General features: G+C 40.6%; 1 protein-coding gene across 5 annotated transcripts in view; it reads right to left on the bottom strand.

Annotated features, from left to right (window-relative positions):
- CREBBP (CREB binding lysine acetyltransferase) overlaps window positions 1–19,533 on the bottom strand; it is a 97,800-nt gene that overhangs the window by 51,848 nt on the left and 26,419 nt on the right. For all 5 annotated transcript variants that reach the window (XM_074886617.1, XM_074886618.1, XM_074886616.1 and 2 more), the window contains one exon: window positions 9,700–9,876. In XM_074886617.1, coding sequence (XP_074742718.1) covers window positions 9,700–9,876 — 177 coding nt within the window. The remainder of the gene's footprint in view (window positions 1–9,699; window positions 9,877–19,533) is intronic.

Below are 19,533 nucleotides of genomic sequence, written 5' to 3'. Positions count from 1 at the left end.
TCTTATACACTTCAATCCTAGTCTCTTGTCCCCAACATAAAGAGGAGTCCAATGGTAGAAGACAGTCAAAATTATATGACTGTCTCTATATATTACAGTGATATGTAGAACTGATTTTCCAAGCCTGAATTAGCCTTTCTTCTCACGAGTGAGTGTTGATACTCCTTTCACAGAGAAAATTTCCAAGGTAAGATGTATACAGTTTTCTCCCAGAAAGGTCCATCTAAATCTGGACTGCATTATGTCTACTGAAGTGAACTGAGTTAACTACAGCATGATGCTAGGTTGTATCAGCTTGTAAAATCTGCTGTTTTATTCCCAGCATCCATTCTTTACCAACACACTCTGTACCAATGCTCGAGCCCTGCCTGACAGAGCCTGTGTGCCCAGAGATCTTCAGTTTAAGACATAACTGATAGCAGTACAGAAGACAAATAGCTTCCTTAACATGTCATTGCTTCAGCACAGATGTAGAAGCTTTTCTACTACCTTCTTGGACCTCTGAAGGACAACATACATAGAAACCCAATTTTCAGAATTAAACACATCTACAGCCTGCAACGACTCCACTAGTAGGAGCAGAAATGGGACTGCAAAAATGCTTAAATCCCTGTGATTTGTAGCCTGAATTAATCTCATGGACAAACATGAAACTGTCCCAAGAATCACTTTCACTATGCACTATGAAAATAGGTTATCACAGAAAAGCTCACCAACTTCCAAGCTACCTAAGGAAAGTCAGCCACTAAACCCACTTATAAATAGAATATAGGAAGAACAGGATTATACTGGGGAGGTAACAGAGGAAATAGTTCAGTGCTGTCTACAGAACTACCGGCCAAAGCCTGCTTATTACATTTATGGAAAATCACACTTAAGTGACAGAATACACCATTTGTAGCCTGCTCTACTTTTGACCTTCGAGAAGGACTCCCCAGAAAATTCCACAGCCTACAAAACAGAGCACATAACAGCAAAAAACCTCATTTTCTTTGGTCAACAAAAAGTTCCCTGTCACACGTTCTCACTGCTCCAGCAGCAAGCCTTGTCCTCAGCTTTGCCACCTGCACGTCAGGTTTTAAAGAGCTACCTTTCTTGTGGAGAACGAAGCACACAAGATCAAATAGAAAACACAATGACTGATATTTGATGAAGGAGGTGGGGACTCTGCCTCTGGTAGTGTTTATAGTAAGTCTTAAACAAAGAAGAAGTTCTGCATCTGCTTGTCTTGAGCTTGCAAGAAAAAGAGCAATAAGAGTAAACAGGGTGAAGGAAACCCCTCCACTTATGCTCCCAGTACATGCTGCTGAAATTAAGTCTTCCACTTCTTCTGTGAAGAAATCCACAAGAGCAGACAGGTTTTGCTTAAAGAATTCTTGGGTCACAAATAGGAAACAATTAGTTCAGACAATCTACTGAAAAATACAGAGACCATGCCAAAGAAAATTTTGTTGGAAGCGATGTTTTCATCCCAGTCAAAGAACTGTTTCCCAAGCCAAAGTTCTCCTTTTGTTACTACCCCACCAGTTAACAGACAGGACTACAGCTGTATCAGCACAGATGTCCTGACCCAAAAGGATTTCTTGAAGATCAAGTAACAAAAAAGCAGAATCGTGGATTAGTAGTCAAAAGAACAAGCAGTCTCGGTCCAGATGACAGTGTCTGCAGGTAGGCATGAAAAAAGAACTCCAAATATTGCCTAAGCTCTAGAGTTATGTTGGTCACTATTTCAATGTTGTGAAGTCCTAAACCTGCAAATACAATGGATGCTCTTTCCACCATCTATCTCACTTTCAAGACTGTTGACTGTTTGAGAAAGTTGATCTCTTCCCTATTAGTTTGTCTTTTAAGAACAGCGGTCTGCAGAACCAGTTCAAAACCAGAGATATGTTAGTGCACTGCAGTCACACCAAAGGTGTGCAAAAATCCTCCATCAACCACAGAAATCATTCCACTCCAGAATGAGCGGGAGGCTTCACGCTGCTTCACCTGAATGACTAACAATTTTCTTGATGAGGTAGGAAATTCAGACACTTCTGCTCCCACAATTAAAATAAATGCTTCAATGGTCGGATACAGGAGGGGAAAAAAAAGATAGTTTTGCTTCTCTTTCTCCCTTGCTGAGCTCCACCATAAACAGAACAAACAGATCAGGGGTTGAAAGTCTGCTACAATCTCTGGCAGACATGGTAGCTTCATTAACCAGTTTTCTAGGAAGAGTAATACAACACTTATAAAGCAGCTATTAATATAATTTAAAATTATGGAAACTATATATTCATAAAGGAAGATAGTTCTACCCTGTCCCCACTCTGAAGAGCAAAAACTTCCCGTGCTTCTGGGCAGCAGAGATGCACAAGTATCTCATCTTCATGGACTTGGATGGACACAAAGCTCCGTGGCGGTTTTACTCTAATGAGATGACCAGTAATCCTCCATGTTTTGATATGTTTATATTCATCAAAGGCACTCAACATTGTCAAGAGCAAACACTATGTACCCTTTCTTATAAAAGTAGGCACCAATTTCAGTAGCACCGGTAATCTTTCAACACGTAAACAACCTGACTCAGAACTCAAGTGTCATCCTAGCTTCCATATATGTTTTAAAAGTACATTTCCTCTTCCATAATTTCTTTTTATTTCCGTGTTCTTCCCTTCTCCCTGATAACAGAAAGCCACTTTCTGGAATCACTGAACTGGGACAAATCCTGCAGTTAAACAATGCCTTTTAGTTCTTTAGGACAGGTTTGTAATCAAAGGTGGGCCTTAGTAAGATAATTAAGAATCCACTGCCACAAAGGATTACTATTTTGATACAGTTGTTTGTTTTATGGACTTTCCCTCACCCTAACCAGAAGGCAGGTGGCACTTGGGGTTTCTCAGTCTGTTGACATCTTGGACTAGACAAGGGATGTTGTTTACTAGTGACAAGAAATTTTCAACATGTCATCCACATGTGCATTTACATTACGGGCATATCCAGTCTATCAATTAACATTTAAAAAACCCAACCCTGTATCTGCAGAGAGCAAGGCTGCATCCCACCTTTACTCATGCACGAGTACAGAAGGTGAAACGCACCCAAACCTCATCAGTTCCCCTTCAATCAGAGGCTTAAAGTGTGATCTTGAGGGTCCCTTTCAGAGAAGGGATAGTGGGCATAAAGTGGATATATGCATGAACTGTAAATCTTGAAGAATGCTTTCGATTAGCAACACTTCTATCTGAATTAAGTATTCACAGTGTGATCAACTCCAATCATGTACCCTGCACATTTACATTAAGATTGAAAGAAGCCCTTCCTGCAAACAGGAATTGCAGAAATGTTCTAAGAAGCATTGAACCAGCTCTGAACAACCCAGGATGCACTGTTCTGTCACGAAACTGCAACAAGAGCTCAGGCAGCAGCTATCTGATGACATGAAGGAAGGAGGCACGTTTCTCAGTGCAGTCACTTAATGAAGCCAGGCTTTCTCCAGTGACTACCAGAGCTTCACCGTGAAAGCGACACAGAACCAGTTCATACTTCTTGCAATTCACTCTGATATTCTCTATGTGGATGGTGGTTTCTCTGGTTCCACCGGGTACTGTGAACAGGCGTGGTCTGAACAGCCTGGTCCTATCCGTACAGGAAGGATCCTTCTGACACCAGGAATCTGAAGGCCAGCTTTGGTTCGAGAAGTCCATGCACACACAGAACAGGCTGACAGCAGTGGAAGTACTGCAACCACAAGCACTTCCATTTGTGCCCAATAACCCTGCAGTGCTGCATTTTCTCATTCAACTATCAGAAAGAATCAGAATCTGAGTCTGTATGGTAGACAGAAGACTTGAGAGAGGGGGGGAAAAAAAGGCTTCCTGAACCAGACACAGACTCAGAGGGTGGTCATGCTCTCGGAAGAGAGATTGACTTGAGTGGCAAGAAATTATGTTAGCCTGTTAGTAGCACCAATCTGAGAGCTTGAAATGCAGCTACAAATGAGAAGAAAGGAAAGGTGATGCTGTCAGCTCCCGCATACAAAGTCGACATGATGCACAGTCTTAACACAAAGAATATGTTCAGAGCCTAACATTTATTTCAAAGCTCTGGCACTGACATGGCTACAGGCAAAGTTTTCATGTCAATAGTGAAGAGGAGTATTTTCATCTTCCAACTTCCACTTACCACTATGGAGTGTAACTTCCACCTCTGAAGCTGGTCCTGGGGAATGAGCCTCGCAAGCCCATGGCAACCACAGAAGGTGAGAAGGCTCCTATGGTCATTCCATAGAATGAACTTGAATAGTGGGTACTAGGGAGTGCCCTCAATGCACTTGGCTTTTAATTGCCGAAAGAGTTTTCTTTGAAAATCAGCAAATGCCTCAATATTATACAGTTGACTCTGCTGGGAATCAAGGCTGGATCAGCATCTTTCTTAAGGATACACTTTTGGAGTTTTATCTCCTTGTCTTTATAAGCTTTCTGATTTGAAGGACCAGCAAATGACAAGAAACACATAATGAAAAAGTGTTTCAAAGCAACAAAAAGGAACAAAGCTTGATATAGGAATCTGCAGACAGTCCAGCTCTCACATACAGGAAATTAAGTGAACAAAATTTTAAGAAAGCTTTATATAGAATTTACTGGGTGATAAAACAGACTGTGGAATGATCAACATTAAAAATCCCAATCTGTGGATAACAGACAAATGACAAGTTTTAAGTGAAGGAAAGCCATGCTGTCAGAGTGCTGGCTATGGAGTACTTCACCTCAACTGCTGGAAGTGAGTAAAATAGTCTCCACCACATATATTCATATATGGAGGATGAGAGTGGAACATGAGCCAGAGTGCTGGGGAAACAGCAGATCCTCTTTTTCAGCTCGCTTTTGCCAGTCTGGCACCATTATTTATGGATGGTGCAAAAATGAAAATGTTCCACCTTTCAAAGCAATACATATTCCCAGGATGAACCTTCTGGCACCAAGACAGAATAGGGAAGCCTACTTTGCTCCCAACGTAACACAGTTTCTCTGGCACTGGACATTATCTGTTAGATTCGTTCCCAGGTTATTAAGATCTTTTCCTTTAGAAGACCACAGCTAAGCAACATGGACAAGAGCTTTTCCCAGCTGTGTGCTAGGCTGCTGCTCCACTTCAAATAAGGTGGGATTTTCTTGAGGAAGAGGAGTGAGCATGTCTGGGAAAGCGAGACTTTCAGAGTGCAGGTCAGGGCAGGCACAGGAAAGGTGAGCATAGCAAACAGCAAGCCCACCAGAGACTGGGAGACTGCTGCTGAGAGCAGCAAGCAGGCACACAGCATGCCTCTGGGGCAACAGTCACACACCTTTCCCACAGTGAAAAGACTGAGTCTGCTGCAAGAGAGAAAAAAAAAAAAGAAAAAAAAAAATCACTGAAAGGTTAAGAAAGCAGGCCTTCCTCACTGTAAGGACACAATAGAGATTTTTTATAAAGCCCTTTATTTCTGGTCTCTAGAAGAAAATATGAGTTGTCTATTTTAAGTAGCTACAGTTCTACTTGTTCTAATTAAACCTGGTCTCCCAGTTAAAAAGCTTTCTTCCTCTCTCTAGGAGGTCTGCAGAAAGGCACACCTACGACATCCTCACCCCCCCAGTCATTGTTTTCCTCTCTTCTGATAAAAATCTGTTAATAAAGAAACCCAAAGGACATAAAAAGAAACAGAGAAACAAGGAAGAATGCAACAGAAAACTTGAGATGTAGTTTACTAAGAGATTGGGAAAAAAATGCAAGAGAATATGTGCCACTCCAATTTGAAGTCAATAGAACTAAGGAGAAACAATTTCCTTTGCTCCCAAAAAGTAATATTCTCTCAACTCCATCTGCTGGTCATAAGGATAACTGTGAAACCAAGCTGTTGTCTGGAATCCAAACTTCATATATTATACTCCTATCCCATGTAGAAATACTGGATTTACTGGTATGTCCATGAAGCATCAGCACTGTTGGAATATGTAGCACTGCAGACACTGCAAAGCCTCAGCAAGTCTGATCGAAAAGTCTAACAGGGTTCTCCCCACTGACAGCACATCCCAGAGTCTGTGTACTCCAAAGACAAGAGGCTCCTGGCTTCCATACAGGCTGCACACTGCACTGAGTGCCAAAGTGCAGCGCGTGGCTCACTTCCACAGTCCAGAGATTTTGTATGATCTCACTGCAGCAGAGCACTGCCAATCCTGCATCGAACAATTTATGTGACACTGAATCTCAATAGCGTGTCACCAAAACTTCCAAGAGCGTCAGAAGCAACATCTTTCTTTTGGAAACAAGTCATTCACTCAAGATTTCAAGCTGCCCATTCTGTACAGAAAACTGATTGTATTCTGTAACAGTCAGACAAAGCAAAAGTTAATACGTTGTTCGGACCCAGGAAAACAAACCAAACAATCCATCCATCTATCCGGCACTGAAAATTAATACCTTAATGCTGACCTTTTAATAATTTTAATACCACAAGGTTTGTTACTTCTTTCCTAGTTAAAAGAGATTAAACCAAACATGCTTCTCGGGGTCTAGTGTAAGGTCATGCTTGGAACAAGAGCTGGAAGATGCAATGAACTGACGCTTCTGAGAACCACTTCATTTGGGAGGCGGGGAGGGAAGACAGTGTGTTGTTCTCAGGAGAGTGGTAGCCTGAATTTGGATTTAAGAAAATCCACTGCTGCAGCAGAGGTTTCTGCTGGCTGCCAGTGTGAGGGTTATTCCTGGCAGTGGGAAAATTCCTGGTCAGTGTTTGGGACAGGGTGCCACACATAATGATGCTCAGAATCAGGTGGGTTAAGAACTCATCTTTTGCTTTACTTTCGTAGTGTACATGCAAGGTGATAGAGAAAGGCAAAAGATTGAAAGGAGTATTTACAAAATGTCTTGCTTTTCAGGACTAAGTGGTCTTAAGACAATGGCCAAACCTTTCTATTTTCCCTTCTCTTATTTAGATAGTGGTAACCAAGGTGTTTAACGTCTTGCTGGAACCTGGTTTCTCGCCTCAGACATGCCACGTATAACCAATGTTTTCATTCACAGGGAATAGTACTTTCAGGGCCCTTTAAGATAAGGATAGTATAGAGGGCTGGTTTAGCAAGATATGTGGTTCCAATCATCTCTCAAAAAACCCTGGAGGTCTTTTAAAAAGATGTAGTTGGTCTTTTGCTTGCTGTAGTAGATGGAGTCTGAGCTGATCCTCCACAGGTTCATTTCTGATAATGGTAACATAACGCTGTACCCTTTTCCACTTCACTCCTGTCCCTTTCAGGAAACAGGATAGACCATGTCTCCAGCAGACCACGCACAAGGCCAAATACATTAAATCAAACCGCCATCTCTAGGGTCCTAAAGCATCATGGGACATAGCAAAAGGCGAAGGGATTGCAGCAAGAAAGCATGGTGTAATAGTTCAAACACTGCAGCTCTGCTCTGGGGAGCTGCCTCTGTCAGAAGCAACTTTTCACAAGTGCTATTTGGGTCATATTTCAGTTGCCCAATGTGAGACAGACATCACTGCCATGAGTTATGGGACCACACATCTTATTAATGTGAATGTTATTTTATCCTCAGATAATGTCTTAACATATAAAATAAGGAAGGCTTTAGCAAGCCAGAGCCTACAAACCTCAAGCTCAGAGTCAGCAGATTCTTCCAGTCTTAACTCTCTTTGTCCCTCTCAGCCTCATGTTTAGAACTGGGGCAACACACCTTTATGTCAGAGAGGTGCTGTGAAAATTCACTAATCTAAAGTATATGCCTGCTCCAGTGATGACTGCTACAGAAAAGACCATTTGGAAAGACTGGCTGAGTGAAATATATTACTACATACAGTCAACAAGGCCCACAGCTACGCACTGAGCAGCAAAAATAGAACAAAATGTTGACTATATGCTCTTTCAGAGGGCACTGTTCATATTGTATGCTGAATCAAGCATAGTCCCTGTGGAAGGAATAGCATATGGCCATGTATGTACTATTACCAAATAATTACACTGCCTTACCCACCGCTGCCAAGTAAAGGTTAAAATTTAACAAGTCTGACATTTCCTTTTAAATTCTTGGCTTTGCAATAAAAATGTTTAGATGAAAACTTCAGTTTTTAAAGATGAAAGTTCCACCCCCATCAGCACCACAATCAGACTCTAACCACCACATCCATAGGCAGGGCTGAGACCTTTTGGCTCAACAGTACAGATGTCTATTGGCTGAAGTGACCATTACTCTCTGTATTGGCTTGAGAGAGAAAAAGATATATTGGAGATACAAAGCTTTTGACAGCTGAGAAACAAAGAAAGATGGTTTTGATTGTTCTCTCAGAAAACTGGTATTTTTGACATTTTAAAGAAATGGCAATTGATAGTATCTCTTGGACAAGACAGGAAAAAGGAAACTGAAAGTTTTTTCTTTCACTTCTTCCCCATCACTGGACAAGCCTTGATAGCAAATGCCTTTATTCCAGCTGAGTATCTGCCATTACGTCCTACACTAGTAAGCAAGTACATTAAGATTTAGGCTTCCCAAAACCTGACATTTAAATGAGCACAAAATTAGGCTTCAGAATCATCCAGTCCCTGAGATGAATACAGCACTTTGGCCAGATTTGTAGGTTCTCTGCAGAATCAGGGCAATAATTCATTTGCTCTACACCTGATCCAAACTTAAAAGTATTTTAAAAACAAAATTAGGATAGTCACACAGCAAATTGTCTTTTACAAATCTTCTGCATGAGTGTAAGTCGCATTCTAAACATGGTCTTAATCCTAGTCACCAGCTCCTTTCCATAATCATAAGCAGTAAATGACAGATGATATTAAACAAAGATTCCACAGTGTAACTAAGGGAAAATTAGGAAGTGGTCCTCTAAAATCAGGAGAAAAGAGGAAGTTTATTACATCCTGTTCCCTCTCATATATAGCCTTATTAGTGATAGGCAGGTAGCAAACTCACTGATGGAAGGACAAGCATTGCTTGTGCCAAAAAATAGCTGCTTTTCTAGTTAAATTAAAAAATAAGCAATTTGCATCTTACGGAAGGTTTTACAAGTTTCTATAGTAACTGCTATCATGTCTAAGAATATAAAATGCAACAAGCTGGAGTTTCCATAGAAACAACACAAGCAGTTTGATTAATACGCAGACATACTGAGACAAATGGGAATATTTAATTTCACTTTATTAAGAAAACTCTAGTAAACAGAACACTACAAACTTGGGCAAGGTATCCTAATAAGAATTCTCTTCATGGGCTTGCGAGCTGCAAGTCATGCACAATATAAACTGAGAAGCATGTGGGGTGTTTACCGTATTAGATTCAAAGGATATGAAAGGTACTATTTAGTTTCAGGAAGCTGATGATGTATCCAACACATTCTAATTGATTTACGAACTTATACCTACGAACAGCACTTACAGAGAAGACATTTTCATCTGGTTTGGAACTAAGTGTACCAGACAAAATGAAAGGATGTAACGCGATTCTTATAACAAAACACTGTGATTGCTTAGAAAGTTACTGCATAAAAACGTACACGCACTTTCTGCATGCACTGCAGTGGTGATGAGCAACCGTGGGGCAACTCTAATGTTTAAATGACCGTGGAGCAGTCGTCCAGTAATGCTGCAAAAGCCGCATCACCCAAGAATTTAGCACGCACTAGCAAGACATAATGAATAAGGGAAACAGGCAGGTACAACTCACCATGTTTGGCACACTGGTGACAGGAGTACTCTTGATGTCGGCAGGAAAGGGAGACAAACTATTCGCCATGCCTGGCTTGTTTGGTAACTGAGGATTCACTCCTGTAGCTCCCATCTGCTGCCCTCCAGTTTGACTGAAAGGCTGCCCAAAGGGACTAGTGTTACCTGTCATTCCCATCTGGAAAAGAATGAATGAAATTATTATAATTTCCTTGATTCCGAAGGGACATTAAAAAAAAAGAAGACATATGTCAAATATCCATCTCTGCATTCACAGAGACCAAATTCCAGTTTAAGTTGCTCAATATTAAATTCTCAACTTTAATCAAATGTAAATTAAATTTTTGAAAAGGATTTTACAAATTTACACAGCTGTGTGTGTCTGAAGTCTTGCAATTCAACTTACATCACTGTACAAATGCGAAGGAGAAAACAAGATTATCCTTCCCAATCTGCATTGACAAATTACTTTTTCCAGCACTGCAAAAACTTTTGAAAACCAAACCAGCCTCAAATCCTGTAATAGTCTGTGCATTCTGTGTATAAAGCATGACTGTGCATAGACTAGATGGGGAGGGAGGGGAATATATACAGGCATCTTGCAAATCTACTTCGGTTTTGGTACTTGAGATGTCGGAACAAAAGTACATCTATCTAAGGCTGACATCTTTGACAAATTACACCCCCAAAACTCCTTAAGAATAGCAAGCAGAAATATGACTCCCCCTGAATAAGTGAAGAGAACACTGCCCATCCAAAGAGCCATTTCTCCTGAAGAACACTCTCCCATGAGAAGTGGTGAAATCTCTATTACTTGAGCCAGTTAATATTACACCAGACAAAAGGTCCTGAAAAGCCATTTTAGCAGGAATTTACTTCTTTCAAAGAGGATGACTAAGACTAGGACTCTCCTTCCCCCCTCTGAATAAAGAGGAAATAAAAGTCTACAGATCATGTTTGTGCTCCCCTCTACCTCACACTGGGAGGATTTCTAGATGACTTTATCACCTGTCAGAATGTCTTAAATATAAATCCAACCACTGAGCAAGTCTTTATTTGAAATATTAAATCCTATTTTCCCCTTCCTTTGACCTCTCTAGCCCTTCCTTACACAGCACACTAGTTTTCCATGGTCCTGGTCTTTTCACTTCCCTTACCAGCAGGGATTCAGGAGAACTACTCCTGTGGCTGGAAGAGGGACCACGCATGTCAGCTTATCAGTGTAACAGCCTCATCATAAGGAACTGCTCAGTGGTTGATTTTCATGCTTACAGGAATCAGACTGAATGACCAGTTGATGAAGCACTGGTTAAGAACAGTAAGTTATGTCAGGGCAGAGTCCAATAAACAATTTGACTGTGCCTCGTCCTCTTTGTCAGCGTACTTTGTACACTTGGGTTTCAGACAGCTGGCCCAGCCACACTCAAAAGTAGCTTTATGTTAGGAAACACTCCCTTAACCTGCATCCTGCAGAGTGACTGTTGCCAAATTCAAGCCTTTTTCCACTGTACAAAATGTTACATCTTTACAGAATAATCTGACCCACTATATACACATTAAAAAAGCAAGCTGTTACTTGGCAATGTAAGAGGTTGTCATGTATATGCTGTGTTCCAGAGTATAGCTGAGTAATTCAAACAGCATACAAGACCAAAAAACCCCAAATGCTTAAGAGCATCAAAAGCTTAGTAATAAAGACTGCTTTTAAAGAAAAGTGGTATTAGCTACCATCACATCTCATAAATATCAAGAATTTTATTTTCTGTATCTCTGCGTTTGTTTTGTAGGACTGTATGTTCAAATAAATTAGTTTTTTTAATTTATTACATTTATTTTGGCAGCTGTTCTCTGAAGAATAGCAAAGTATTAAATAAACTTACCCATTCAACCCACTATTTCAGCCAAGGTAAGAGAAAGGATCACCTGGTATCTACAGCTATTCATTAATGCTATGATAGCCTATTAACAGTGAAGAAAATTTCTGAAACTAAAAGTGAGATTCTGAGAAAGTAGCTTATGACTATTTAAACCTTTCAGAGGCCAGAAATAGGAGCATTAGCTGTTCGGCTGTTACTCACTTTCTCCTTGTGTCTAAATCTCCAACTACAAACGTCACTTGCCTGCAGGAGGACTTGGTCCTTCTAGTCTTCTTTGAACTTGCTTGCAGGTTTGGTGGAGTTTTTTTTTCAAATTGAGTAATATACTGACTATTCTGGCAACCACTGCTATGCTACAACTTCCTACAAGCCCCTACAGCCCCATCACCACGGTGAAAGCACAGTGGTGAGCCCAAATTGGGACAGAAATGTTGTCTACACATGAACCTATTTCCACTACGTCCACGGCCCTACTTGGGCTTCTTAGCCCTCGCAGCTTGAGGCTGGAGCATGCTCAGCCACCGCTCAGCCACCCAGGAGGAGGTGGAAAAGACTCAGTGCAGACAATGAAGCTGCCCAACATGGATGTGCTGAGCTTGCGCAACGTAATAAGCCTCTGTGTCAGGATCTTAAACACAGCTGAATTTTCAAAAAGCAGAAGAGAGGTTTTCTTTAGGCAGTGAGAACGCTAAGCAAATTTTACACAAATTTAAGTTCTTGCTCCAAAAGAAAGAGAGAAGTGTTCTTCGTGTTTCTTTCACTATCAAGAAAGATAATTTTTTTATTAAAGGAAAAATGTTTAAAAATAGATTTTTAGGAAAAACATTACAAATATTTTGGTCTCAAAAGACAACTGAAAATTTCATTTTAAGGTTGTTAAAACTCTGAACTGCTAGAACATCCCAAAAGCACTAAGGAACTGCAATTCTAACAGGTATGATAAACCAGGCTGGTTTATCATATTTTAGTATTTCCTTTTCAATAGATCTCATTATTAAATATATCACAACTCCATAAGACAACAAAGCAACCTTTCAAGTCTTCCAAATGGAGTGCTTAATATGATGAGAATAATTTTTCCTTTTCTAGGTGGTCATTAAATAATAGATACTTGATTGAAATTTTAAGGAATGCTTTGTTGTCCTTCGAAATCAGGCTGGAAGCAGAGTAGCTTCCATTTGAAACCTTGTATTTTTTTAAACCTGCTCTCTGCCACACAGTATTTTGATGTCTAAAGCTGTGCTTCAATAAGTGAAAGGAACCTAAAGCTAAAGAGTTACACCAGTCTACAACTTAAAAAGGCAGTTAAGTTTGATAACATTGTAAAACATTAGATATGCCCTTTAACCTACACTTCATTTTTGTAAATTACTGCCACTGAAACAAACTGCCAAGGATTTTTTTTTTTGGGGAAGTCCAGCTTTAAAAAAAAAAATCTGAAAAGGTGGAAAGACCTATCTTATGTGGTAATCCCTGAACTAAATATGGAGACAAAAATCAGGAGGGACCATACACAAGACAAGTTTATTTAAGCTCACAGACCCTCGAAGTTTTAGGGTAATTTTAAACTCAGTTTCGCCTCAGAGGAGTTAATGTTATTAACAGAACTGTGATTTCCAGAGACTAGAAGCACACAACACAATGCAAGAACTGCTCTAATGAACTTTTATCTATTTATAACAGTTTTCAACCAAGGCTGGGATCAATGAGGAGTTTTAGTGGCAGAACAACCTGCTGCCAAACAGCATTAAGATCAACAGTGTTTCAGAGCTGTTACTGGTAACCTGAGGAGCAGCTCGGCATTTATTCCAGCAGCAACCACCTCCAGCAAACGCAGTCAGGTAGGGACTCCAGCAAAGCAAACCACTGTCAGCTCCTCACCAGCGGGAAGGCAAGAAATAGGAGGTGGAAGAAAAGGAAGAATCAGGCAGATCCCCTGCATACCAAACACTGAAAGACATCCAAGTGCATAAGGCATTATTAACTGGCATTTCCTGGTTAATTATCTGAACACTGAGATCAGGTGACCTTCCGTGGAACTTTATCTAACCCACTGCTAACTGAAATCTCAGAAAACAACTGGCAAATATAATCAGATGATTGAGCCTATACGTAGTAAAGATTTTACACTGCTTATTCATTCTGCAAACTGAAACCAGCAGCTCCGAAGCAAACGAGTCAGAAGGTTCAAACGCTGTGGCTCCTGCCACTGCCCTCAGGTTTTTTCCTATGTGAAATGAGGGAGCAGGTGGGGGAAGACAGACCTTCAGAAGACCTTTTGTTTTTATATTTCTGAAATGGAACTCTGATCCCAAAGTAGGTAGTTCAGGGGAAGATTACTAGGTAATTACAAGTCATCAAAGAAGATAAACCAGCAACAACACAGGAGTTAACACCCTGGTAAGAATTGTTGTTTTTACGCGGGACTCTGAGCCATCAGAAAGACTTGTATTTTGCTTAAATTTTGTTAAATTTACTTTCCTGAAAGGAACAAAAGCAAAAAGCAATCCAGTGCGAGTTGTTTCTTTTTCTACCTGCAAGGAATGGGCACAGATGTGTATCACAGAACTACTCAAGCTTCAGCATGGTGGCCGGTGCATTTCCATTACAACAAAAGCAGAAAGGTTCTCTCTGAAAACCTGGGTTATGTTGCAGTTCACTCCCATTTTGTTCTAAGCTTAAGGATGTTCCCTCCCCTGTTGCCATTCCTTCCTAGCAGTTCATTCAACTGTCAGTTAATTTTCTTTCTCTACCTGATGCAACCACCACTTTCTGCAGGCCACGTTCTCCTCACTCCATCCGGTGGTGGCTCCTTTCATCCCACCTCATCCTCTGGCAACTCACCTTCTACACTCCTGTTTCTGTGTTACCATTTTGCGCAACTCTTGCTTCTTACCCGGTTCTTTGTGGTCACAACTGCAAGGACTTCTGAGGGAGTAAAACCGACTTTTTCACAAGCAAGGTGTTTTCTACGCAGCTGCTCCATCAATTGCAATGGGGGAGGTGCAGGGGTGCTATAAACCAGCCCAGCACAGAACCGCAAGTCACGGCTAGAAGTGCCTGAAGTAGTAACGTGATTAATGCAGGACACCAGCTTAAACACATTATTTCTAGTCTAAAACAGTTCTTCTCAGAAATATGATAATGCTACTCTCTTTTAATGGAAAAGATGCATTTAATTTAATAATTCTGCTATCCCAGAAAGACAGCAGATTCTGTTCCCTTTTTTATCACTATGGCAACTCTCTAAGATACTGGAATCTATTACTGACTTGGATGGGAAACAGGGTATTTCACTCTACTCTCACAAACCAAGGAATGTACAAACTTCCAACCTGAAAAAAGAAAAACTTAGAACCTTTGTTTAGCTGACTTGGACTGCACAAGACATCTCACACTGCAATGTTCTGAGCAGCAGGTGTGGGAGGTACTTCTCTTTTGTGTTGCTTTTTAGTTATTTTCAGAGCAGAACAGCAATTCAATTTCCTCTAGTTCCTGGAGTTTCACAGGTATTACAGATCAAGTCTGTGACCAAATCTATATACCTCATCTGATGGTGCAACTCAGACTTGATATGACAGAAATGAGAAGTTCACCAATCTAATTTAAAAGATACCTTCAGACCTGACTGGATCTTCACACTATGCCATTTCTTCTATTTTTAAAGCTTACTCTTTTCCTCCCTTCTTTATCACTGCTGACATACCACAGTACTTCTTCCTCTAGCCCAGCATCAAGGAACTACTCCTTCTTTGTACATGAAGCATCTAGGCCATAAATAAATCCTATCCTTTCCTCCCACTCTAAGTTTTTATTAAGTGTCCCTTCACCTCTACCTCTACAGACAGTCCTCTCATTCAAGCAGAGTTACTTCATTACCACATATTCCTCTGAGGCTTCCAGGACATGCAACAGTACAACATGCTGCAAAAACCATTCGCTGTTACAAGCACATAATTCCTTAGTCACAATCCCTTTTTTAGCTTCCCCTCCAATATGCTGTCATAAACCACAGAACTGTATACAGTTCTGCTCCTTGCTACCCATTTTCCTTTGAGAAACTCTGCTCTCTTCTGTTGCCCCAACTCACCTTTCACTCCGGGATTTCCAAACTTATCATAAAAGGTCTGGCAGGGCAGAGTTCATTATCACTATCAGGAGCAGCACCTACTTCTGACAACACTTCTGGTTTCCTATCTTGCATCACTGCTGCTACAAGAAGTTAATGTTATAGATGTTTTTAAAATTACTTGGTCCAGACAGATAAGTTCTTTTTCTGGACTAATCTCCAAGTTAAATGTTGATTTTTTCGTTAAGTTTTGAAGCACTGACTCTTCTGTACAAAAAGGAAGGCGGTTATTCTGGCCAAGTATTTAAAAACAAAGTAATACCACCAGATGTGGACTAGTCTGACAGCAGAAAAAATACTGAAAGGTTGATAGGAGAATCAAAGAACTCAAAGGAGCATGGGTTCAGTGGAAAATAAGCCTGGCTGAAGTAATCTGATTATGATCCAATCTGTAAACTAAAAATAGTTATTGTTAATACTAAATTCAGTACCTACTAGATTTTTAACTAGAAAACTGTCCTAGAATGGAAGGAAGGAAGCTAGACAAGCTTGGCTGGACTTTGAAAGCTGTGAATCTGCAAAGTGCTTGAAACAACAAATCCGAGCTCTCAATATGAAACAGGAGGTATGAAAAGAAGACTGGGTAAGTGTAAAGCAACGACATCTTTATGTGTTTGGCTTGACGTGAATGCTATTGCAATGATGAAGATCATGCTGTATTAGTTCATGAACAATATGTAAAAATGACAGGATTCAGAGAGGTCTCAAGAACTATTCACAGGGCTTAAAGGCATGGCTACAACAGACAGTCTAACTGCAATCTAATAACCCAATTTATTCAGCTTATTATTTAAGCTTACTAATTTGCTTATCTTAAGGTGAAGACTGAAGTGATCCTAAAGTACCGATTTTGGGAAAAGAAAGGTGATAACACAAATATTTTCTATTTAGCAAAGACATATCAACAGGTAAGAGCTGAACTTTATAGCTTCAAAGCAAATATTAAAAAAAAAATTAAGTGACCAAATTCCACTGAAATTCTTAAGATCTCTTATCTAAATAGTGTGTGCTTCTACTCATCAACAGGAATTAATTCATGAAAGCCCTAAGGCCTATAATCATAGGTATCATGTTTGACTTTGTATCACTGCCATTTTTATATGCTTAATTCTTTATAAAATGAAACCTAGTAATAGAAAGGGGAATTAGAAGTTCCCTTCTGCTTGTCTAGAGACAACACAGAAAGGTGAGAAGAAAAATTTATCTCAGGAAGCAAAAATGATCTAAGACCTTGACCAATCTGCCAAGTCCATTAACCAAACCCAGAGACAAGTATCAAAGTCCAGGAAAGCAGAGGTGCAGAACAGAAGCCAAAAACCGCATCAAACTATTGTATCCTCCTCTGCATCGCAGAACTGTATTAGACTGAGCGTGGTTAAGTGCAACTTCAGATGACTGCTCTTCTAACAACTCGAGATCAGAGACAGAGTGGACTGCGAGACAGAATTTCACTCATTCACTCAGTCCAGCAGCAATTAAGTTGCCTCTTCAGACTGACATTGATTGCAGGATCACAAAACCGGTTCTGTTATTAGGTAGGTATCCTAAGGAAACTGGGCTTAAGCAATAGTGTTGTGACATTTCCTCCCCCTTCCTCAAATCAATTTTTCTCTAATCACTTTGGAAATCACTGGTCAATTTGACCCATTTTTGTTAAAGGTCTCACAGATAATTAAGTTCCTAAGATTGCTGAGTAGAGAGATGGACGGGTAGATTATGACACTCAGATTAACATCTCCACGAAGAAAAGGCACAAAGACCTCTGCCATTACCCACTGCCTTTAGCAGCAGACAGCATATCCAGGGCTCTGAATGAGCCACCATTACTGCCAGTTTTGTCCTGTCAGCACCTCAGAAAGATTATCTGAGGACATGGGAGGGAGCTGAAAGCACGGTAGGAAATGGTTTAGAAGACCCTTGGGGAGGGCTGCTGTGAAGAACTACAGCCTCTACAGGGGCAGTGTGAGGATACACAGCCAATCTACTGTTATGCTACTCTCAGATCTGTTTTGGCAATAGACTAATCAGAAGCTCAGAGCCTTTTTTTCCCACCAAACTGTTCCCATACCCCTGAATCTGACAAAACAGTTACAGGAGGAAGACACAGACAGCCTTTTAGTGAGTCACCACTATCCTTATATTATTCTGGACTTAGTCTATGGTACAAAAGCTAAAATCAATTTAACTGTAAACTCCAGATTAATAATTTAAATTATTTCAGAGAAAAAAAAACCCCATGCATGTCATAATTGAGGGAATAAGAGAGCGAGCAGAGGAATCCTAGATACGTTCTGTCTTGATAAGAGGCCAGATCTTCACAAACTAACAGTAATGTTGAAGGGTTGTATACGTGACATCTTGCTGGTTCAACAGTACAAACTGCTCTAGTAACATATTTGTCACTCACTACTGCTTTCTTCTAAATCCCTTGTATCTACAAGGAAGGACATTCCCCCTACTTCCTCCTGTTGTATCACCAAAACAACCCAGTATGAAATAACATGCTAAATGCTGAGGAGACAATAAGTTCTACCTTTCAAAAGCTACCTATAAACTGTGATTCAGTTTTCTGAATGCCTGAGCTGTAACTTTAGGGTTATACCGTAATCAATAGCCTTAGGTTGACAGAGCTACTGTGCATAAATAATCCAACCCTTCTAGAGCCATTGCTACTCAGCATCTCACATGCTTCACCCAAAAAACCCTATTACATCACTGATATGTTAGGGACACTTCTCTCTTTTTTTTTTTTTCTCCTCGAGCAAGCAAGCTGGCACAAAATGGAAATTCTGCACTTCCTGCTATGACCCACAGATCCAAGAAGTATCCTTTGGGTTCGGCATGAACAGAACGATTGGGTATACAGAAATTGCATAGTGCTCCTGCACCAAGCTGTCACAGTCGTGAGTCACTACAGGACAGGGATCATTCAGAACTTCTGTACTTGCTGCCACCAAGCCATGCAACCCCGTGCACCCTTTACTTTCCTCTTTTATGGACCTCACCAAAGCCAGTCACTTAATACTCCATTATCAGACTAAGCCTTCAAATCCCTTGTTGTCAAATTACTACACCTACTTCAAATCTGGGCTTTCAACAGGCAGCCTGGTTAAAAAGCTCAGCATTTTGTCCCCCTTCTCTCTTCCCATCCATTGAAATGATTTTGCTACCAAGAAGCGTGTCACCTTGCTTGGCTTAAATAATTTTAACTTTCTTCCTTTTGATCTTTCTTATCTTTCTCTCAAGACAAGGAAACCAAGCAGTCAGGTGTCTCATATTCAGAAGTTGTCGATTAAAGTATACAAAGTACTGTGAATACAAGAGTAGATCTGCTCTAAGTAATGGAGGAGCATCAGAAATTCAGACTGACAGACAGTTCAGCTGCTTTTAATACTGTTAGTAAGGAACAGCGAGAGGACAGAACTGCTGTCAAAAGGCTGATTTCTGCTTTCCAGAGCAGTAACTCAACAAGAGACCGAGACCTATGCTTCGCCATCTGCACCACTTCACCACCGGTTCCCAGATGAGTTTAACACGCACAAGTTCAGAGCTACTATGATCCGGCATCAACCACCTGGAGAGTTAATCCCTCCTCAGTCCCTGTGTGCTACTGCCACCACTCCGATCAGCCGCTTTGCTCGCACGCTCAGTACAAAAGAGCAGCTTTCCAGCCAGGCACACGCCAAGGACTTCGCACTTTGGACTCTTATCTCCCTCTGGTACGAAACACAAATCTCTAACACGAAGCAAGGTCCACTTAACCGATTAAGGCTCTCAGAGAAGTGTAAAAGATAGGTCCACTAGGAATTTATGTTCATTTGTTAAGTGG

Source organism: Strix uralensis, chromosome 16, assembly GCF_047716275.1.
Source record: "Strix uralensis isolate ZFMK-TIS-50842 chromosome 16, bStrUra1, whole genome shotgun sequence".
NCBI lineage: Eukaryota > Metazoa > Chordata > Aves > Strigiformes > Strigidae > Strix > Strix uralensis.
Note: the sequence above shows the minus strand (reverse complement) of the source record. Positions and strands in the feature narration are given on the sequence as shown.